General features: G+C 41.4%; 1 protein-coding gene across 11 annotated transcripts in view; it reads right to left on the minus strand.

Moving 5' to 3' along the window:
• The window catches only part of Dip2c (disco-interacting protein 2 homolog C), a 385,401-nt gene that overhangs the window by 26,547 nt on the left and 335,111 nt on the right, over positions 1 to 23,743 (minus strand). For all 11 annotated transcript variants that reach the window (XM_017600567.3, XM_017600565.3, XM_017600566.3 and 8 more), the window contains 7 exons: positions 21,395 to 21,518; positions 20,708 to 20,829; positions 19,467 to 19,578; positions 19,267 to 19,376; positions 13,417 to 13,547; positions 5,981 to 6,149; positions 3,654 to 3,824 (listed from right to left, as the gene is read on the minus strand). In XM_017600567.3, the coding sequence (XP_017456056.1) occupies positions 3,654 to 3,824; positions 5,981 to 6,149; positions 13,417 to 13,547; positions 19,267 to 19,376; positions 19,467 to 19,578; positions 20,708 to 20,829; positions 21,395 to 21,518 (939 nt within the window). The remainder of the gene's footprint in view (positions 1 to 3,653; positions 3,825 to 5,980; positions 6,150 to 13,416; positions 13,548 to 19,266; positions 19,377 to 19,466; positions 19,579 to 20,707; positions 20,830 to 21,394; positions 21,519 to 23,743) is intronic.

The following is a 23,743-nucleotide window of genomic DNA, read 5'->3' on the forward strand; positions in this document are numbered from 1 at the left end:
AGAGAAAGTAAGAACTTTGTCACGGGCTAGTGTCTAGGATAGAGGTCGGTAAGGGCACAGAATGACCATCTTTCTGAACTAGAGAAGCTTTAATGCGTGTGAGCTATGAGTCGCCGCCCCACAGCCTGCTGGGAAGTGAAGCTAGAAATGGAGCATTTGTTGATTCTTTTCAAAGAGATTTAAAAAAAAAACAAAACACACACACGCACACTCCGACTTTTTTTTTAAAATTAGAAGGTTTTTTTGAAAATAAAATTATATCCCGAGCTGGTCTCAACACAATACGGGGCAAGGATAGCCTTGAACTCCATCCCATGCCTACTCTTTTCAAGAGCTGGGGTCACAGTGTGGCTACCATGTTTATGTAGTGCAGGGTATAACGCCCAGGGATCTGTACATGCTGTGCATGCTACTCTAGCCAGTGGCTACCTCCCCAGCTCCACAGAAGTTAATCCTGTAGCACATTGGCCCAAATGGCCCTTGAAAGAGATTACAAACCTGTTCTCCTTTGTGTACCATTTACCTTTATATACCATTTACTTTAGTTAGTTTCTACTATCAGACACCTGGATATTTCTAATAGTAAGTTATTTGGAAATAAAAGATAGCTGAAAATGAAGATATGGAAAAATGAAAAAATACAAAAGTGCATCAAGATTTTCCCAAACCCCTAATGAGGACCATTGCTGACTGTAAAGTTCGAGTTAGAAGCCACACTGATAAGATTAAATAAATTAAAATTACATCATTGCTTCCCATTATAAAGATAACATTTCATTTGCTCAGCATTGTTACAATGTAATTATCAGATAACCACTAGGTTCTAGGTGCACAGAAGGTAGGGATTTCCTATTTCTTGGATCTTACAGGGTTTCATAGTAAACAATTCTTTCGAATAAGTAGCTATTTAGGTGGAAAAAAATAACTAGGTGTGTGCCTAACGCACATACGCAGTTAAGCCTTGGAGTTGAGATGTTAACTCTATGTTCTTAAGTTCTCCTGGGAAAACATGAAGAAATGCCCACTCATCCCGGAGAGGACATCAGCCAATGTTCAATGAACTGACTCCAACTTTAGCTCTCTTAATTAAAGAGTTTATCCGGAGTTCTTAAAGGAATGCAGATGAGGAGTCCTTACAGGAGAAGGGATGCCTTGGGCAGTATCACCAGAAAGCCACCTTGGCAAAGATTTATGAATGTAACATTCCCAGCAACTCCTACACCACTTGCAGGCAGCTCTGATGAAGTCTCCCCTCTTCAGCATTCTTTATTGCTTACTGAAGCAGTGCTGTGGGGGCCCATTTGTCAGACATTTCAGGGCAAAGATCTACATGCTACCTTCATTTCTTGTAAGCCATCTTAAAATACTGTTCATTTAGGGGAACGCGTATAAACATCTGAAAGACTCAGAAGTTAATAAATATGTACGCTGCATGCCATTCTATGCAAATTCTCAATTTTCTATACTAACTACAGAACTTTGCCTTCTTTTGCAGTAATTAATGCTAATGAGGAATGCCTTTCCTGCTTCCCCTCCCTCATTTTGTAAACATCACTGTGATCAAGAGCCTGACCCCAACCACATGCTCTGTTCATATAATGTGTCACCCCAAGCAGGAGGTGGGAGTATTTTATTGCACAATCACTGCATCCCTGGGAGAGGTGGATCTTTGTGCCTCAAGCTTCTGGTAGAAAGCAGGGCAACCATTTATGATAACCAATACATGGCAAAAGGAAAAAACTGATTTTGTTTCTAAATAAAATTAGATGTTATTCTTTTCTTGGAAAACATTAGCTAACTGGTTAAAAAAAATGACCTAAGTACTCCTTGAGACTAACTTCATTACTGCATATCTGAATAAAATAATGAGTTCTGTGACCCTTTCACAATGCTTTTCACAATATACTTTTATCACACACACCCCCTTTCACTTCCTCTTGACCTGCTCCTCTTCCTAACTCTGCCCTCCAATTATACCCCATTGTGTTTTATGCTCCCCTTTTTGTAGGGAAAAACCAAATCTAGATTCTACAGGAAAGGAAATACTTAATAATTACCTTTAATTTGAAACTTGCTTGTTTAATTCAACATGGTAATCTAGTTTTATGCATTTCCCTGCAAATGATGTAATTTCCCTTGTCTTTATGGCTAACGCACATTGTATACACACACACACACACACACACACACACACACACACACACACACACACACAAACACATCCTTCACATTTAGCATATTTTAGAAAAGAAAAAAATTTGAAAAGTCGAATATTAAAATAAAAAAGACAGGATATATTCAGTTTATCTAAGAAAAAAGACTCTCCAACACTAGAAAAAGATTAAATTCAGGCTTTGAAATTTACTTTTTTCCATTTAAAAAAAGTATACAGTCAATTTGAAAGGAAAGAAGATAAAAACAGGGAACACGTAGATAAAAATGTTTAACAAATGTTGGTAGCTACTTTTTGCTTTGATATTCTCAAAGCTAGTGTCTCTGTCTCTGTCTCTCTGTCTCTGTCTCTCTGTCTCTCTGTCTCTCTGTCTCTGTGTGTGTGGCGGGGGGAGAGCACATGCACACATTTACCCCTTTACAAAGTGGCTAAGTCCAAGCACCTAAAACGGACAGCAGAGAAGCCAATCGCGCTTCCTGAGGTTTACCCAGTTGCAGACGACTGCAGTGGTTGCCCTCATGAGTCTCAATGGCAGGGACACTGTAGGTAGGGGCCTGGAAGCCATGTGCCTTCCTGCAACTGCAAGTCCAGCTTTTGCTGTGAGCTAGCTCAAGGAACTCCTTGTAACTCACCCAGGACCGGTAAAGGCTGGGCACAGACTTGAAGTGCTTATTTTTGTGTTATTTTTGGCAATCTTAATCTTGTCACTCCACGCTTCACAGGTTGAGTGCATCAAAAAAGAAGGAAATAGTGAAGGAAACTAATGAAGAAAAGAAAACCACCAATATTCCCCTGGCTATTGTCATTCAAAGCTTCCTTCAGAGAGCTGCCTTCCTCTCAGCTATTTCACAGAAATGCAGTCTTGTTGCTATGTTGCTATGGCAACAGAAACTTTGAAGACCGATGAACATAGTAAAAATCTACCTCCAGAAATTACTGTCTGCAGATATGATTCTCAAGCCATGGGCGAATGATTCTCAACCTATGGGTTGTGACCCCTTTGGGTGTTGAAGGGCAGTGGTTGCATACTAGATACCCTGCATATCAGATATTTACACTATGATTCACAACAGTAGCAAAATTACACTTATGAAGTAGTCACAAAATAATTTTATGGTTGGCAGTTACCACAGCATGAGAAACCGTATTAAAGGGTCATAGCATTAGGAAGGCTGCAAAGTAGTGAAATAAGTAGTTCCTTTTATCTAATTTTGAAGTGAGTCTGACAGTCCAGTTTTGGCCAAGAGCTACTCCTGTGTCAAAGTTAAAACATTCCAGGACACAGTAGGGGATGTGAATAATGACTAGAAAGGAAGTCTCCAAATAAAAGCAGAAAAGTCACATCTGTGTGACGACCAGAGATTTGTCTAATGTAAGTAAGCATCTGCCAAGGAAAATTCACTGAACAGGTCTACACTGTACACCTGGCATTGAGACTCAGTCTTCTGACACAGCATTCAATGGTTTCAATGAAACTTACCTGTAAGCAAATTGCCAGGTTCACTCTGCAGCCAAATGAAGTGCTAACAGCTCGTGGGTGGAGGCCCAAGTCCTTAAAGAGCTTTGAGAAGGACTGTGTAAGAGCGATTCGGGGACGCTCTTCTGCCACAACCACACAGGTTCTTACTCGGGACAAGTCCAGTCCTCGTGCCTGGAAATAAGAACAGGGACACTAGCTAAGCCTTCAACATGTGTAACTGCGTGTAACCTATACAATCTTTCACTCAGAATCCCACAAGAATACTCTTCACTGTACCCAAAGTCTTTCTGTAAACCATTTGAGGAGTTTAGAGGAATAAACAACAACAACAACAACAACAACAAAAACCCAAAAGCCTAGCCAAGTCAATCAACCAGCTCAACAAACACAGGACAAAACCATAGACACCCAAACTGGTAAAGATACCATTGAAAGCATGTTTGAAGCAGTAGCAAGAATGGCAAGGAAAAGGCAGGCAAGCACACTCACTGGGGAAGAAAAGCACCAGTGTGCATTTTTGGAGGGTATGAACTGACAAGATGTACACATGATGGGGCTACAAAGATGGCTCAGTGCTTAAGTGTGTGCTATTCTTCCCGAGGACTCAGGTTCAGTTCCATCACCCACAGCTCATGGCTCACAGCTGCCATTAATCCCAGCTCTAAGGGACCAAGACTCTTTTCCTGGTCTCCATAGGTACCAGCAAACATGGTTTGTTCAAGCATGCATACGTGCACACACACCTTTAAAAATGCACATATGGGAAATATGTTTAAGAAGAAAGGCAGAACTAAAGTGCTTAGACAACTTTCTAGTGACAAGTCTCTATTTATACCTGAAGAGACTTAAAAAGCCACTGGCCAACTTTCATTATCAAGTGCATCTCCATGATTATTTCTAAGGTTCTCTCTAACAAATACAGACAGAGAGGAGGAGGAATCCTGTGAAATAAACAACAATACTGAATGGTTGAAGCTGTCACACTCGGGCTGGGCTGAGAGGGATGAGATCAGGCACAGAAGGGCCTCAAGTGAAGGTGACAGTGTACAAGGAGGAATGCTGGCTTGAATTAAAGCAGAGCTGTTGACACGGGGACTACCCAAACTAGACCCCGCAAGCTGTGCAAACAGCAGAGATAACATAAGAATCCCTGACTGTGCCTTACCACTGGGCTACATTCTCAGACTTCAGGATAACTCTGACACTAAAATCTGATGTTTAACCATAACTGCATACACAACATTACACAGGAACAATTAAACTCTGGAGGATACTAATAACTTCATCTGTGACTATCAAGAGGCTGTGCTATAATAGCAACTCCAATTAGCAATACAAATTTATCTCTATAATTCTTTAAGTATAGGAATGAGAGTAGAAAGGTTGCTTAATCCTCTGAATTTAAGTTTCTCATCTTTACAAGGGACAGTAGCATGTCCTGATTCACAGAGCTGTGGCAAGTGTCAACTGAAATGTAAAGGTTATCACCCAATTGTGATAGCTCTGATTATTATGTACACGCCAACACAAAAGGCGAATGAAAAAGCACCTGACAATTTTGTAAAACAATATAGATGGACTCTTCCTTATATAAATATGTAATTTCAAAAATGCATTTATATAGCTTAACATTATTTTGTTTTATTGCACTGGGAAAAATAGGAAAAGGTTCAAAGGAAACAAATGTGCTAGGCCTTATTTCACTCTGTGTGCACACACAGAAACATAAACAACCTGCACAGCTAGAGGCAGACACACACTGTGCATACAAGCAGAGAATGGCAGGACAGAACACTAACAAGGCGGGTCATAGCATTATCTTCCCTCTTGCCATTAATGATTCTTTAACTTACCACGGAGACATGTCTATCAAACTCCCCCAGCTTAAGTGGAAGGAAACACTGTTCTCACTAAATATATATCAAAAAGAAAGCAGTAAAAACCCAAACACTGTTCACTTAGGTGCAAAAGGAATTTTGTTACAGTGCAGACCTTCAAATAAGGACTTTCTAGCAAAGGAAAGATAACACAAACATTTTCTACTTGAACACCAGACAGGCTAGGAACAGAGACAGTTTGCATCTTTTAAACAATACTAGAGGAATTGAGGACAAAGTACTTAACAATTCTTACTAGTATCTGACAGTGGAAAAGTATTCATGAGGAAAACCTAAAACCTTATTTTTCCCTACATCAATCTGCAAGCAGATCACAGGTCAGCTCTTTGGAAGGACTATGATGCCTCACCAAGTGTGTGAGTGTCCTTTCTCAAGACCAGAATAGCCTGAGTGCTGGTGACCTTGGAGGCCCTAGGAAGGGATGCTTACCTTAAGGGACTCAGTTTGTGAGCCCAGCCCTTTGGTGCAAAGCTCCATCACTGAATAGGAACAGAAGGTATCCCGGACTTTGTACTGACTCACAGCAAGAAGCCACAAGGCAGGATTGGTCTCCAGCTCAGAAGGTGGGATCAGAATGGACTGGTGCCCTGAGTATACACTGCAGAGACAAGACAGGCCATGAGGGCTGGAACCCAGGGCAGATGGGAAAGAGACAGTAATATTCAACCTGAGAAACAGGAACACTTCAAGTAAGAAACACTCATGTGTAAGATAAGTAGAAAATCCAGATACAAAAAGATTAAGAAAATCATAAAAGAAAAAAAATTAGGAGAGCCAAAAGAACTCACTTGACCTTCTGAATGTGTCAATCTGTAGTGTATTACATTCAGAACACCACACAGAAGGACAAGCAGCGTTACTCTTATTTCTTACCTTTATACTTGAGAGTATACTTAGAAAAATGAGGTTGCAAATTTTAATTCATAAGCACTTGTTCAAGCAGTCATTTTGAAAAATGTATTTATTCACTTTACAGCCCAGTATCAGTCTTTCCTCTCTCCTCCCAGTACCCATCACAATCCTCCCACAATTCCTCCTTCCCCTTTTCTCCCCACACATACCACTGAGACAGGGCACAGACTGCCATTTTTAATGCTTGCTTATCATTGTGAACTAACAGTACTTGACCCTACTTATTATAGTACAAGATCTTAGATATATTCTGAGATTTAAAGAGTTATTCTACTTATACAAAGATTCATAGATGAAACCTACAACATTGTTATGTTGTATCAAGAGACATATCTCTGTCTGTGTGCCTGTGATCTTCTTAGCACAAGCCATTTCTTTGTAATGTGATCAATCTCGTTTGAGAAGTTGAAAACAAAAATCAAGAGAGCCCAGCTGGCTCAAGAGATTTAAGAAAACTAAATGAGGGACTGGAGAGATGGTTTAGTGGTTAAGAGCACTGGCTGCTGTTCCAAAGGTCCTGAATTCAATTCCCAGCAACCACATGGTGGCTCACAACCATCTGTAATGTGATCTGATGCCCTCTTCCGGCATGCAGGAGTACATGCAGATAAAGCACTCATTCATAAAATAAATAAAACTTAAAAAAAGAAAAAAATCGACAAGCCCACAAACTTATTTGAAACATGATCCTTCATGTAGAGAACCACGTAGAGGGAATATGGCAAAAGAAAAATGGCAGCATATTTTCATCTCTCTATTTAAACATTTCAAAGTTTCAGTTATTTTTGTGAAGTGGAAATATAGCAAACCCTAACCTTTGCCGTAGCCTTTTCTTTTTTCTTTAAATTTTATTTTATTAGATATATTTCTTTATTTACATTTCAAATGTTATTCCCTTTCCCTGTTTCCTGTCCATAAGACCCCCCTCTTTCTTCCTCTCCCCCATATGGTTGTTTTCACCCCCATCAACCACTCTTACTGCCCCTCCTGATATTCCCCTGCACTGGGGGTCCAACCTTGGCAGGACCAAAGGCATCCCCTTCCACTGGTGCCCCCAAGAAGGCTATTCTCTGCTACATATGCAGTTGGAGCCCTGGGTCAGTCCATGTATAGTCCTTTGGTAGTGGTTTAGTCCCTGGAAGATCTGGTTGGTTGGCATTGCTGTTCTTATGGGGTTGCAAGACCCTTCAGCTCTTTCAATCCTTCCTCTAATTCCCCCAAAGGGGGTCCCTGTTCTCAGTTCAGTGGTTTGTTGCTAGCATTGACCTTTGTATTGGACATGCTCTGGATGTTTCTCTCAGGAGAGATCTATATCCGGTTCCTTTCAGCATACACTTTTTAGCTTCATCAATCCTATCTAGTTTTGGTGGCTGTATATATATGGGCCACATGTGGGTCAGGCTCTGAATGGCCGTACTTTCAGTCTCTGCTCTAAGCTTTGCCTCCAAATCCCCTCCTATGGATATTTTTTTTTCTCCTTTTTTAAGAAGGAGTGGGAGCATCCACATTTTGGTCTTCCTTCTTCTTGAGCTTCATGTGGTCTGTGGATTGCATCTTGGGTAATTCGAGCATTTGGGCTAATATCCACTTATCAATGAGTGCATACCATGTGAGTTTTTCTGTGATTGGGTTACCTCACGCAGGATGAAATCCTCTAGTTCATTCCATTTGCCTATGAATTTCATGAAGTCATTGTTGTTGATAGCTGAGTAATACTCCATTGTGTAGATGTACCACATTTTTTGAATCCATTCCTCTGTTGAAGGGCATTTGGGTTCTTTCTAGCTTCTGGCTATTATAAATAAGGCTGCTATGAACATAGTGGAGCATGTGTCTATGTTGTATGTTGGAGCATCTTTTGGGTATATGCCCAGGAGAGGTATAGCTGGGTCCTCAGGTAGTGGAATGCCCAATTTTCTGAGGAACCTCCAGAGTGGTTGTATCAGCTTGCGATCCCAGCAACAATGGAGCAGTGTTTCTCTTTCTCCACATCCTCGCCAGCATCTGCTGTCACCTGAGTTTTTTATCTTAGCCATTCTCACTGGTGTGAGGTGGAATCTCAGGGTTGTTTTGATTTGCATTTCCCTGATGACTAAGGATATTGAACATTTCTTTAGATGCTTTTCAGCCATTTGATATTCCTCAGCTGAGAAGGTTTTGTTTAGCTCTGTATCCCATTTTTTAATAGGGTTATTTGGCTCTCTGAAGTCTAACTTCTTGAGTTCTTTGTATATTTTGGATATAAGTCCTCTATCAGTTGAAGGATTGGTAAAGATCTTTTCCCAATCTGTTGGTTGCCATTTTGTCCTAATGACAATGTCCTTTGTCTTACAGAAGCTTTGTAGGTCCCATTTGTCGATTCTTGATCTTAGAGCATAAGTCATTGGTGTTTTGTTCAGGAAATTTTCTCCAGTGCCCATGTGTTCGAGACTCTTCCTCACGTTTTTTTTCTATTAGTTTGAGTGTATCTGGTTTGATGTGGAGATCCTTAATCCACTTGGACTTAAGCTTTGTACAGGGTGATAAGAGTGGATCGATTTGCATTCTTCTACATTCTGACCTCTAATTGAACCAGCACCATTTGTTGAAAATGCTATCTTTCTTCCTTGGAAGGTTTTAGCTCCTTTGTCAAAGATCAAGTGACCATAGGATAGGTGTGTGGGTTCATTTCTGGGTCTTCAATTCTGTTCCACTGATTTATCTGCATGTCTCTGTATCAATACCATACCGTTTTTATGACTATTACTCTCTAATACTGCTTGAGGTCAGGGATGGTGATTCCCCCAGAAGTTCGTTTATTGTTGAGTATAGTTTTCACTATCCTGGAGGTTTTTTGTTATTCCAAATGAATTTGCAAATTGCTCTTTCTAACTCTATGAAGAATTGAGTAGGAATTTTGATAGGGATTGCATTGAATCTGTAGATCACTTTTGGCAAAATGGCCATTTTTACTATATTAATCCTGCCAATCCATTTGCATGGGAGATCTTGTTCTGAGATCTTCTTCAATTTTGTTCTTCAGAGACTTGAAGTTCTTGTCATACAGATCTTTCACTTGCTTGGTTAAAATCACACCAAGATATTTCATATTATTTGGGACTACTGTGAAGGGTGTCATTCCTCTAATTTCTTTCTCAGACTTTATCCTTTGAGTAGAGGAATCAATGCAGTTAGTAATTTGAGAATGAGAAGATTGGGTACATTCAAAGAAAGAAAAATTATACTTTAAATTATTATTATGTTTTAATCTTCTGTGTGATTTGATTTGCTCAAATGTTTGTGTAAATGTTTATAGTCAATATGCCATATTCAGCAAAAGCCCATGTAAATAATTTTAATATCTCACAGTAGGACATACTTTTACTAATTTGCCATTGGGGAAATGTTTATGAAGGATCTTTGTTTTATTGAGACAAACTTTTACTTTATAGTTTAGGCTGGTCTTGAACTTGTGGCAGCCATCCTGTTAGAGCCTAAATAGTACTAGGTTACAGGTGTGAGTCATCACAAGCATCTGTACAGTATTACACAAGCAAATCTATAAAAGCATAAGAGATTTATATACTATTCAAACAACTACCTGTTACAAGTTCTTTCTTATTTAATGGAATGTGAGCTTAGTTCAGTCCTTGAAAATAAACTTATACTCAGATGTACTTTTATTCAGAACCTAAGCTTTTATACTGTTCCCCACGAGCTTCCAAAGCTAACTTAAGATGGGCCTTCCAACAAATCGCTTTCTTTCAAAGCATGTCCATAGTAGTCCCCAATTACCCGTTAAGAAACACACTTCAGATCTGACAGCAAAGCACTTGTCTTCTTAGCTCTAGAAATTAATTTATGGGCTTAACCTATGTCTCATCCTCTCCTCATCAGATTCATGTACATTAAAAATCTAGTTACGTTTAATTAAATGTATGTGTGCACAGGTGCACATGAGTGTTGCAAAGTCCAAGGTGGCCAGAGGCATTGCATCCTTGTGGAATTGGAGTTACAGGCAGTTGTGAGCTTCTGGTATAGATGCTGAAAAACAAAACTGGGTCCTCTACAAGGGCAGTACATGCTCTTAACTACTAAGCCATTGTTCCAACCCTATGAACACGTTTTGGAGACTGGGTATTATTTCTGGAGCACACCACAGCTAAAGTAGACATTGAACTGCTCTCCCTCCATGCTTGAGAGGCTGAATGATGACCACATTCCAGCGTTTTTCCTAGAAATGTATGTAGCTTTTCTCATGATGCTCTGAAGACAGAGTGTGGCATTCCCACCTGCACTGACTTTACTGAAACTGTAGATTTCATTTGTTATCAGAAGGCCTCATTTTCCAGGTGGGCTTGCTGGTACTTCAGTATGAACTTGCAGATTCTAACTAGGTATGACTTAATTTGAGCCTTACTTATTAGCTAGTGCATTGTCTCCAATTAGAAGCCTCAAAGTAGCACTGAGCAGCAATCAGAATAAGTGGAAAATTTATCTCAGTTGTATAGATATTTAAAAAACCACAAGGACAAACCCAGGATTGTACACCAGCAAGAGCCTAAGCTTTAACAAGCCTACACATTATATATCCCATAAATCATAATTACATATCAGAAAATGCTATGTGTCTTTCTATCCTGAGAAGCAAAGGAACACAGTGTTTCTGTTAATATCAAATGCTATTCAGCATATTCATGATTCAAGGTTCACAATGCTACATTAATTAGATGTTCTTAGAGGCTTTTTATTGAAACTGAGATTTAAACAGGTACTCATTTACACTAAGGACTTTTCAGTATGTAACCTTATAATGCTTTTCCTTTTAATTCTGACAATCTACCATATCCATATTCCCCAATTTTAATTTTTGAATTGCTAATATAAGGAGATCCAAATTAAAGACCATTAAATACAAATAATTTACAACTTGATTTCTCAACAATTTACACCAGGATTAATGAACTGTTTGAAGCACATTAATGAAGATTACACATAGAGTCACTGATCTATTTAGCGTTCAATGGAAACAAAAAGGAAAAAACCATCCAAATAGCTAACATATTGTATATGTATATATAATATTATACACACAGACAGACAGACAGATAGACACACACACACACGATACACACACTGAGGGACTGACAGAATTCAGGTAATATTACACAAAAACATATACATAGTACAGAAGGCTTGTATCACAGAATAAAATATTAACTGCTGAGTTGTACAATTGTCATGACAGTGTTGTTGTGGAATATTGACAACCATTGCCCTATAGTGATTCCTCTGTCCTGACTCATGAATTTTCAATTTTCCCTTATCAAACCATCTATCAAAATCTGATTCATCAATTTTTACACATACTGATTTTGGGACATCGACTGTACTTACTCACATGGTTAAAACTACTTGAGGAACAGGTTACCTATATGAGACAAACTATTGTTTAAGATTTTCTGGAACTTGGTCTATTCTAGATTAGAGCTAAGTTTCAAATGATGAAAAAGACATTTTTTTGTTATTAATGTGCATATTAGCAATTAAGTGACTTTATATTATTAACCTGAGAACCCACATACTAAACAAATGACAACTGCACCAAGTTTGGCTCTCAACAACACAGCCATGGACTATCTCAGGGTAATCCTAGACGAAGCCTCCTTAGTCAGCAGGTCTACTGTGAAAAAGCATGTGGGTACTCTGTGAGGTATTCCAAAGGCAAGCTTTCTTCTCGAGAAAGCTGAGGCCAGGTGTGGTGGCACAGCCTGGAATCTCAGCACTGAGGAGGCAAAGATCTTCTAAACTTTGAGAACTGTCTTGAAAATGAACAAACCTCTCCCAACCAAGAAGCTATCTACAATTGATAGCTGCTGGCATTGTTTTTAATCAGTGGAGTCTCACTGAGTGTACTGATCACATTTCAGGGTAGGCCTTCTGCCCAGGAGTAGTTAACTAACACAAAGCGAACTCACGGTACTTTTGTGGATGTTTTGTCTCATTTTGTTCTGTTTGGTCTTGGTTGCTAGAAAATCCATTTCTACAAAACAAAAGCTGCTAAGGCTTTGCAATTAATTAAACTCAATCAAGAGACTTAGTTTTTTTCAAGTGATATTATATTGAACATTCCAATCCACAAATATAAGCATGTGATCTACTTTTCTGAGTAGGTGTTTAACTGAGCACTTTGCAATATGCTGGCCAAGTCTTCTCCTAGTGAGCTTCATTTCTAGCATCTGTCTTTCACATTCTTTGAAACAATATGCATAACCTTAGAAAATATTTAAAAACAATTCCATTTTTATCAATGACTCTCAATAAAATCTGTAAGTCCACAACTGAGACTCCACATGAATTATTTTAAGCAAGGTCTTTGTGATCTGTTTGTATAGGTTTTTGAAAAATAAAGTTTACAGTCTTTCATTTGTTTACATTTATATAACTGCCCTTACTGTTTCAAATCAGAGATTATGAAGCAGAACCCTGTACCTTTTTGTACTGGCACGTGTTTGGAGGCCAGAGGACAATCTCAGCTATCTCTCTGTACCTCCTCTCTCCAAGCCCAAGTCCACCACTGAGTAAAGTCAGGGAAAAGGCAAGAGGAGTTGACAATTTTCATAATCCCCAGAAGGCATGACTGCCAGGGGTAAGGGCTTCAGACTCAAAACTGACACTCTTCTGATATTAAAAAGAAAAAAAAAAGAAAAAGGAAAAAATTAGTCTGTAGCCCATTAGCAGATGCAGTCTACCCGTGGGATGCTTCCTCACAATCTCATGTAACTGCTGTAGAAAGTGAAAGGGCCACAGTTACTACACTCTGGTCCTGAGTTAGTGCCTCAGGGAGAGAGAGGCACAGGATCAGGGTTTCTACACTTAGCTCCACAGCTAAACTTCCAGAAGGGACGATACATGGTTCATTTTATTGAAAAAACAAGAACAATCATTCTAGGGATGTTAAGGAAGAACCTCACCTGCAGAGACACCAGAGGACAAACCCAAGTCCACAGTAAGGGTCCAGACAGATGGCCACTTCTCTAGAAGGGTAAAGTTCACACTGCAGCTTAATAGAACGGCAAAAGGCACTGGTGGCTGCATGAGACATCTGAAAGGCAGAAAGGAAGTAAAGACAAGTAACTCGACAGTGAGCATCCAGAGACATCTATAAGACAACTTGTCAGTGTTGAATATATGCTAATTCTCATTAAATGCCTCAAAGATACTTTTAGAGAAACTGTAGGGAGTTTGGGTCACATTGTTCTAGAAAGGTGGATGCTGATATTCTCACTAGTCTTCCCCTTTTCTGTTCCACACACTGGAACAGAGTGTGGGCTGGGTGGGTCAGGGGTAGTTAGTAGGCATGGTCTCACATGTGCAACCCATAGTGGCCTGGAACTTACTACAAAGCCTAAGCTGGCTTCTAATTCATAGCAATCCTTCTGTCCCAACCTTCTGAGCTGTGTGAATTACATATGTGATTCACTACACTATGAAGTCTTCCATTCAGAACAGATAAACCACACTTTAAACCTCACGGTACTCCCTCATAACTCGGACAGTGGATAACAATGCTTTGGATCTGAAGAGCAGATTATACAAATAGGGATTCTTGTGTTCACATAAGTGCCTACAGGTAGGTAAGGAAGGAATGAAGGGTCATGTCCAGCTCTGCAGTAGAGTCTTGGCTTTATTCTCATTCTGTGAGGTTCAGGAACCTGTAGAGCAGCTGTCTTAGATACACAAGGGTTTATGCTTCACAAGCATGGACTCCTGTGCTCGTGTTTGGGTAACAGTGGCTCAGGAGTGGAAGAGTGTGCTGAAAACCACGTGAGTGAGTTCTGAAGCAAAGCCCTGACCTTCTTGCTGACCCTCCAGTCCTTCCTAGATATGACCATCCCACAATGAAATGGCAGTCAAACCCTGTCTCTATTTAGCATGGAAAACAGTGAAGTTCCGATCCTGTACAGTAAGAAAGTTGACAGATTCTGAAACACTACAGATTACATCTAACAAGATCATTGTTTTGTGAGAACTTGGTAACTATATCAATTTCTGAGTGGTCAGGGAAGCAAGGAAAACTGTATCAGATATGATTAAAATGTCACAAGTTAAATGTGTCACAAGTTAAGCATGCCACCACAGTGCTAATCTATAAAGAGAACCAGTAAAGAACACAAGCAAGGAAATCCAACCCATGAATTAAACACTTCAGTGGGAGAGATAAAAGAAAGAAGGGTGGGGAGTCCTTTCATTGTCAAGTGTCAGGTCACTGCTATAAGTTCTGCCCAGGAATAGGCTGTGTAATGGATAGTCTCCACTGAATTCACCCCAGTATTGGAAAGAGTTACTCTAGAATTCAAAACACATACAGATGTGCATGCACTGTATACACACACACACACACACACACACACACACACACACACACACACACACTTACTTTCAATCTACAGTACCTGCTTATTGGGGAAGCAGAACTATAACATGTTCCTCTAAGGTCCCACTACTCTTTGGATCACAGTTAATTCTCCTACCATGCATTCCAGGTAAGCGATCAAAATATCCTTTACTGCCCTGGCACACTGGGAAGGACATCATGCACAATCATGCTGTTAACTGTTCATGTAAATGCTGATATGTTAGGGGCTTGTCCTGTCACTCTATCAGGCACTGTATTCAGTGCTAGGGATTGAAAAAAAAAGGAAGAGAAGAAAGAAAAAGGAGAAGAAAAAGGAAAAGAAGGAAGGAAAAGAAGGAAAGAAGAGAAGGAAGGAAGAAGAGAGGAGGGGGAAAAGAGGAGGAACAGAGGAAGAGAAGGTTGAAGAAGGGAGGAGAGAGAGGAAGGAGGAAAAAGAAGGAAGAAGGAAGAGAAAAGGAAGAAGGAAGAGGAAAGGGAGGAGGGGAGGAGAGGAGGGGAAGGAGAGAGAAGGGAGAAAGAAGAGGAGAGGGAAGATGATGAGGTGAGGAAGGAGAGGAGAGGGGCAGAGAGGAGGGGAAGAAGAGGAGGATGGAGGAGAAAATGGAAGGAAGATGAAAGGAAGGAAGAGGAGAAGAAGGGGAGGAAAGGAGAGAGAGGAGAGGAAGGGAAGGAGAGGAGGGAGAGGAGAAGGGTAGGAGGGATAGGGGAGGGGAGGAGAGGAGGTGGGTGGAAAAAGGAAGAGGAAGAAAGAAGGAAGAAAGGGAGGAGAAGGAGGAGGAGGAAGAAGAGGAGGAAGAGAAGGGAGAGGAAGAGGAGGAGGAGGAAAAGGAGGAGGACTTGGAGGAAGAGGAGGAGGAGGAAGAAGAGGAGGAGTTGGAGGAGGAAGAGGATGATCCAGGTATAGTACACTGCTATTCAGTTCTTGAGAACCCAAAGGCAGTGGATGACTGCAAGTTTGAGGGCAGCCTGAGTCACACAGTGAATTCTATGCCAGCCTCAGGTACAGAGAGAATCTCTCTATATTAAAAATAACGGGTTCAGAGCTAAACAAAGAATTCACAGCTGAGGAATGCCAAATGGCTGAGAAACACCCAAAGAAATGTTCAACATCTTTAGTCATAAGGGAAATGCAAACCAAAACAACCCTGAGATTTCACCTCACACCAGTGAGAATGGCTATGATCAAAAACTCAGGGGACAACAGATGCTGGCGAGGATGTGGAGAAAGAGGAACACTCCTCCATTGTTGGTGGGATTGCAAACTGGTACAACCATTCTGGAAATCAGTCTGGAGGTTCCTCAGAAAATTGGACATTGAACTGCCTGAGGATCCATCTATACCTCTCTTGGGCATATACCCAAAAGATGCCCCAACATATAAAAAAGACACGTGCTCCACTATGTTCATTGCAGCCTTATTTATAATAGCCAGAAGCTGGAAAGAACCCAGATGCCCTTCAACAGAGGAATGGATACAGAAAATGTGGTACATCTACACAATGGAATATTACTCAGCTATCAAAAACAACGACTTTATGAAATTCGTAGGCAAATGGTTGGAACTGGAAAATATCATCCTGAGTGAGCTAACCCAATCACAGAAAGACATACATGGTATGCACTCATTGATAAGTGGCGATTAGCCCAAATGCTTGAATTACCCTAGATACCTAGAACAAATGAAACTCAAGACGGATGATCAAAATGTGAATGCTTCACTCCTTCTTTAAAAGGGGAACAAGAATACCCTTGGCAGGGAATAGAGAGGCAAAGATTAAAACAGAGAATGAAGGAACACCCATTCAGAGTCTGCCCCACATGTGGCCCATACATATACAGCCACCCAATTAGACAAGATGGATGAAGCAAAGAAGTGCAGACCGACAGGAGCCGGATGTAGATCGCTCCTGAGAGACACAGCCAGAATACAGCAAATACAGAGGCGAATGCCAGCAGCAAACCACTGAACTGAGAATAGGGCCCCCGTTGAAGGAATCAGAGAAAGAACCGGAAAGATCTTGAAGGGGCTCGAGACCCCATATGTACAACAATGCTAAGCAACCAGAGCTTCCAGGGACTAAGCCACTACCTAAAGACTATACATGGACTGACCCTGGACTCTGACCCCATAGGTAACAATGAATATCCTAGTAAGAGCACCAGTGGAAGGAGAAGGCCTGGGTCCTGCTAAGACTGAACCCCCAGTGAACTAGACTGGTGGGGGGAGGGCGGCAATGGGGGGAGGGATGGGAGGGGAACACCCATAAGGAAGGGAAGGGGGGAGGGGGATGTTTGCCTGGATACCGGGAAAGGGAATAACACTCGAAATGTATATAAGAAATACTCAAGTTAATAAAAAAAAAATTTCAAAAAAAAAAAAAAATAACAGGTATAGGCCTGCTCTCAAGAGTTCACCATGCGTAAATTTGAGAGATGGCAGGAAACTATGAGGTCAAACATGATTAATATAAAAAAAGCAGAGAGATGGTGCTCATATCTCCTTGGCTACCAGCTATGGAGTCTGCTAGGCTTTGAGAGTAGTTTTAACACAGTGACAAGAGGACAAACAGGTAAAGAAAGAAACAGCTCTTTAAAAAAAAAAACCCAAAAAAACAAACAACCCCCCCCCAAAACCCAAACCAAAAGCCCTCCATCTCTAAGCACACTCCAAGGCTGGGCCCTGCCCATATCACCAACCCCCAAACCTGAACTGGGAGTATGAATAAAGTATGAATTCCTGATTTTTATTAGATAACCTCAGACTTGGATAAAAAATATTTTTTTCCAGAGGCCAAGCAATGAAGGACTCTGAGAGGCCCTAAAAGTAGATCTCCAAATATTGTGCATCAGACATGAGAGCCTCAAGCCAATGCACCACGTATCTTGGTTGTGCTGTGCTATGCTACCTGGTGTGGCCTATTCAGCCTTGCCTTTTGGTGCTGTTTTGCTTTGACTGATGTTAAGTAAGTGCCCTTTCTCTGGGCATAGAACCATTCCCCAGGTACAGGAACTATTCGAAGGTCAAAGCAACACAGTTAAGTGGGTGAAATGTAAGACATAGCTACAGTACAACATACCCTTATATGCTTTATATGAACCTTGATGTCCCACAGCACCAACTACAGAGAAGACACCCATAGACTCTTCTAGCTTTTGCAACTGAATACTTCTGTCTAAAAACTAAAATCCAGTAAGAATTTCTTCCAGAGAAGAATGGCCTCCCTGCAACCCTACAGGACCAAAGAGGCAGACCATATGCCAGGCAACTTCCTATTCTCCTGTGCCTTCCAGCTCTTAAAACATATGGGGTTTCATTAACTCATATCAAAATATACTTCTCATACTCATCAAACAGATAATTAAAAATTGGAAAAACATTTTAGGAGTTTGAAAGAAAGTGTAGTTAATCATCTCTGAATTTTTCTGTGGTACATAAGTAAATTGAGTCACCAAGAAGTATTATTCAGATCATTCCACGTGTGGGTGCATTTTTATTAAATCAAGATTTAATATCGTAGTTCCCACTTCCATACTCCACAAGAATAATCAAAACTGTAGGTTTCTATTTTGGCCCTCATAGCAAGAAGGTCAAAGGTCACTTACAGAGATGATAGCACTTAACTCATCTTGCTCTGAGACTACTTTAAGAAATTTTTAAAGTAATTATTTAATACTCTAGCTAATTGTGTGTGCTTTCCCTAACTCTATAGGAGAGGAGAGGTAAAGTCTGAGAACTCTAGCTTGTGATAGGTAACTAGCTCAAACTGTCCCAGTGTGACTCAGAAGCGGAGATGGAGAGGAAAGGGCTTCCTGAGGTTTTAAACCCTGCCGCACAGGACCCTGACCTCTGAACTGTGATGATACCAATTCTAAGTGATATTAAGTGACATCGGTAGTTCTGTGTTTTGATAGGCAAAAGGCTCACGGTAGCTTAGCCAAGAAGCCATCTTTCGGGTTCTGATTGCACTCACGTTTAACAAGGAGGAGAACGCAGTGCGGAGATGCAGAGCAGCAGCAGTAGATCTGAGAGCCAGCAAGCGAGAAGGCTGTGCAGCATCCAGTACACAGTACTAGACAGTACTTTACGGTGGCAGTGTGGAGAAATGGTTAGGTTTTGTTGTTATTGTTCTTTTTGGGTTTTTTTCGGTACTGAATATTGAATTCAGGACAATGACCATGCTAGGAGAGGGGTATGTGAGTAAACTATGTCCCCGAATTTCCCATAGTATTTGGAACTTAGCTATCAGGTATTGAAAAGTCATATATGTTACAGCTTATAGAAGAATCATATTATACTTCTCTCCATACATTCTGGGAATACAACCACACATGACAACATAAGAACAATCAGTACATGCCTGTTGTCCACCACTGGCCTGCCCATAAGATGGACCCCTGTTCTCACCTTTACACCAGCTAGCATCCCAGTTGTGGACACACTAAAGTCAAGGTAAGCCAGTGTGTCTGGGTTGGAAGGTTTGTAGATCTGGGCAGGCCGCTTCTTTGGCAAATCATCTGCAGAGGAAAACAAAGCAATTAGTATACTTGACTACACTAAAGACCATAACAAGAAAACGCATGTGGGAAGAGAGTCCAAGTGCTGACCTGTGTCCAGTATGAGGGGCCATGTCCTGACATCTACAGCTGCTGCTGCCTCTCTGGACCGAAGCAGTTTACAAATCAATTGTGTTGTCATGAGACAAGCAGACCGACTCACCTGAGGACCAAAGACAAGAATGGAAGGAATGAATACACACCAGAAAGGAACACACCAGGGAAGTGTTAATCACTCTGCGCCGAGTGTTTCTCAAAGGTTAAGAGTACACAACTCTAATTCTAAAGCATGAGGAAGTAGGCTGATCTGGCTGTAAATGTCACCTACAGCCTGCCAGAGCTGACCAGCTACTCTGGCTGGCTAGGTGGGTATCCTCTTTTTCCCTCTTTGCCCTGTGAGTCTTCACTCTTGCAGAGAATGACTTTTTCCAGTAGTGGAACCATTCCCTAGTCTAGTCTCTCTCTTGCTAGAACTTCCAAAGTGGTTTTTAAGAGCTAGCTAGAATATGGCAAAGCCAGCAGTGCTAGCCATGTAAACACATAGACAAAGCTCTGAGGCTGGGTCCTCAACTCCTGAGGCTAAGTAATACCCTAGCATTACTCTCACGTGCTGGCAAAATAACAGAGGCTTCTCTGTCAGTGTATGGTCTTTCCACAAAAGCTTACACATGCAGTATATTGTATGTATTTTTGAACAGGAGTGCGCCTTCCTTGGTAGGGTTCCCACACAGCTACCAAGAGCATTCACGGGGGAGGGGTAAGGACTGTTCTCCGCTTCTTATATCTCTGATTCCCTTAAGGGAAACACATATGCTAGTCTTCCTTATACACAAAAACAAAGTATATACATAAACTCTAAAAACAAAGAAAACAACCTTCTAGATCCAGAAGAAGGGAACGTGAAGAAAACACATCTATAGGTTTTCATTCAGATTGCTTGTGTTTGGAATGGCTTCTTTACGAAGCCAACACCAGGCCCCTTAGGAATCAATGCAGTGGTAGAGCTGCCCCAGCTTCTCCCAGCTGCCCCAGCTTCTCCCAGCTTCTCCCAGTTGCCCCAGCTTCTCCCAGCTGCCCCAGCTTCCATGTTGCTTAGCTTCAATCTTACTCCCAATGCTGGATGATCAACTCCCTGGAGACAGACTATTCCCAATCCCATTACTTTCTTTGCAAACCCACATGTACAGTACAGCTAGCAGTTGTCCTAGGAGATTTTAAGTCTGTAACTCACAACTTGCCACTGAACATAGGCAGGTCAAAGGCCCACAGCATCCTACCCAGGCCTCGGTTACCTCTACGATCATCTTGACTGTAGGCAATGTTGTTGCAATGTTCTGTGGATGTGGAGGTCGCACGGTGATTGGCACACAGCCCGCATACAGGCAACCATAAAATGCAGCAATAAGGTCTATTCCTATACAAGAGGAAAGCAGAAATACTTATTTGAAGCCAGTTACTTCGCTTAATGACCACCACCATTCTCTCTCTCAGTGTAAGTTCTAGTCTGGGAATAGTCAGTTAGGGAAACCGAGACTTTAACTCCTTCCTCCCTTTTGGTAAGTCTCAGTGATTATTTTCTTGTGGCTTGTTCTTTTAGACACAAGATGCTAAGACAGCTTAGCTGTTTTATTTATATATCATTTCTCTAGATAACTATTTAATGGTATGATTATGTCTAGGAGCTAAAAACTCAATTACTGCCAATAATATGAACTACCTTAGAAATCAATCAAATGTAGACATAAAGGTTTAGGTCCATTTTGCTTTAAGCCTCTAAAACAGTGTATTCTCACATGAGGCCAAGGCCCTGCATGTGAGAATAACTAGAAGCAAATGAGCCTGGTGACATCTGAACAAAACAAAGGACACACTGGCAGTGACCCAGGAATCCCGCAAGTACTGTTGCGGGCAACAGAGTGCTTCCTCCCGTTGCTGTCCTTGCTACCACTCTTAGGGGTCAGGACTGATTTACCACTTACCTGGAGGGTAGACTAATGCCACGTGGTCTCCGTCCTGCAGGTGGCCCCTCTCCATCAGCATCACTGCTATCTTTTCTGCACGCTTGTGGAGTTGAACACACGTCAAGGAATTTGCGATTGTTCCCTGAATATCACGAGAACAGGTGGTTAGGGGGGGATCTTCATCACACCAGATCATGCATCATACAATCCATTTACATGAAATTCTCAGGTCAACAGATTTTGGGATATTCATAGAACCACAGTTTTAACGATCAGATTTAGTATGCTTCCATTATCCTCACCTCCCATAGCAAAAGAAAGCTGACTCTCCCTCCTCAAAGGTCAGCAACTGTCACTAGCTCTGCAGCCAGGCGTTCAAATGATTTTTTTATGCAGATTTTTAAAATATGCAAAAACTGAAAGAAAATATCTTTAGGCCAAAAATACCTTGAAAGAGGCTTACCAGGAAAGACTAGTGCAGGACAGGCACTGAGAAATAAAAAAAACGCATGCCATTCATTATTTACATTGTGAAGAAAAGAATGAATGAACTGCATTATAGTAATGCATGCAGGTGTTTGCCTGCAGTGCCAACACTTGGGAAGTGGAGGCAGGAGGATAGGGGCAAGCCTAGGCTATTTATAGGCATCTTGTACTGCACAGTAGAAACCCATCTAAAAACAAGCGGAAAGAAAGAGGTAAACTCTTTTCAGAAATTACATTCAATTAACTTTAAAAATATTCCTGACATACAATGTATATAGAGTTCATTTGCATTAATCAGAGGTGTAAAGAGATCACTGTGAGCTTCAGGACTCGGGCTGAAACTCCTATATGAAAGACATGCGTGAAAGTGAGATCCTTAATGAGCTGCTAGGAGAACTGACATGTGGAAAACACCTGTGTGGACCACAATGCCTAGAGTCTCTGGGCTGGTCGGGAGCAGTGTCTGGAAACACACCCTGATTCCTGTCCTAACTGTCACAGACATACATATGAATGGGAAGGGAGATACTGCTGGGATGTACAGTGGAGTACTTTATAACGCACTAAGATGCACAAAGCAGGAACTCATATTTAGCAAAACATTCACCAGGACTGTTTAATCACAGTGAATCCTATGATGCAGAGGTGTAGTCTTTGATGACTGATACAAGGAATGGAGGCGCAGTGGAAAGCCACCCAGGTAACAGCCGAATCAGCCTTCAGACAGCTACTGATGCTGTGACCAATGTTGTAGATATGAGAGATGCTTAACTTGCAAGTCTCTAAACTGGTCCTTTCCCCACACATATTCTTTTGTATCAAACTGGTGTGTAAAGGAAACCAGTGAGAGTGGAGTGCAGCACAGATGCTCAGTAGGTGTTAAGTGTATGGGATGGTAAGAGTCTAAGAAATACAGACCAAAATTTGAAATTTGGTGCCTTCAAGATTAAGCATTCCTCTGAGCATTTACTAATGACATGTCTGTCAGCATAAATGAAAACACACACCTTCCTGGACTTAAAGCTGAAGACCCAGCTATACCACTCTTGGGCATATACTCAAAATAAGCCCCACCATGGCACAGGGGCACATGCTCTACTATGTTCGTAGTGGCACTGTGATAGCCAGAAGCTGGAAACAACCCAGGTAGCCCCACACCGAAAGAGTGAACACAGAAAATGTGGTTCATTTACACAATGGAATACTATTCAGCTATTAATGAGGTCATCATGAGTTTTGCAGACAAATGGATGGAACTAGAAAATATCCTGAGTGAGGTAACTGAGGCCCTACAGGACATGAATGAACTAAAAAGTGGATATTAGCCCCCCCCCCCAAAAAAGCACAGCATACACAGGACACAATCTGCAGAACTCAAGGAGGTTAACAAGCTGAAGGGCCCAAATGAGGATGCTTTAATCCCACTTGGGATGGAAAAGAAAGCAATCACAGGGGGGTGAGAGGGGTGGAGGCAGGGGGAGGGACCTGGGTGGAAGAAGGGAGGGGGAGAAAAAAGGGGAACATGATCAGGTATTGGGGGCGGTGGGAGTGAAGCCCTAAAGGCCAGCAGAATGAATGGGAACAGGTAACCTTGGGAGTGGGAAGTAGGAACCCTCCAGAATGTCCCAGAGACCTGGGAAGTGAGAGACTTTCAGGTTTCAAAGGGAGGGAGCTTAGACGAAATGCCCATCATGGGAAGAGGGAACCTATAGAGTCTAGCTCCAGTGGAGGGGCAGGACATCAAGTGCAGGGATGGGGTTGCCATTCCACAGTCAAAAGCTCTGACCCAGAGTTGTTCCTGTCTGAAGGAGCTGCATGGACAAAAATGGAGAAGAGCCTGAGGGAAAGGAGGTCCAGTGATTGGCCCAAATTGGGATCCAG

The sequence above is a fragment of the Rattus norvegicus genome, chromosome 17 (genome assembly GCF_036323735.1).
Source record: "Rattus norvegicus strain BN/NHsdMcwi chromosome 17, GRCr8, whole genome shotgun sequence".
NCBI lineage: Eukaryota > Metazoa > Chordata > Mammalia > Rodentia > Muridae > Rattus > Rattus norvegicus.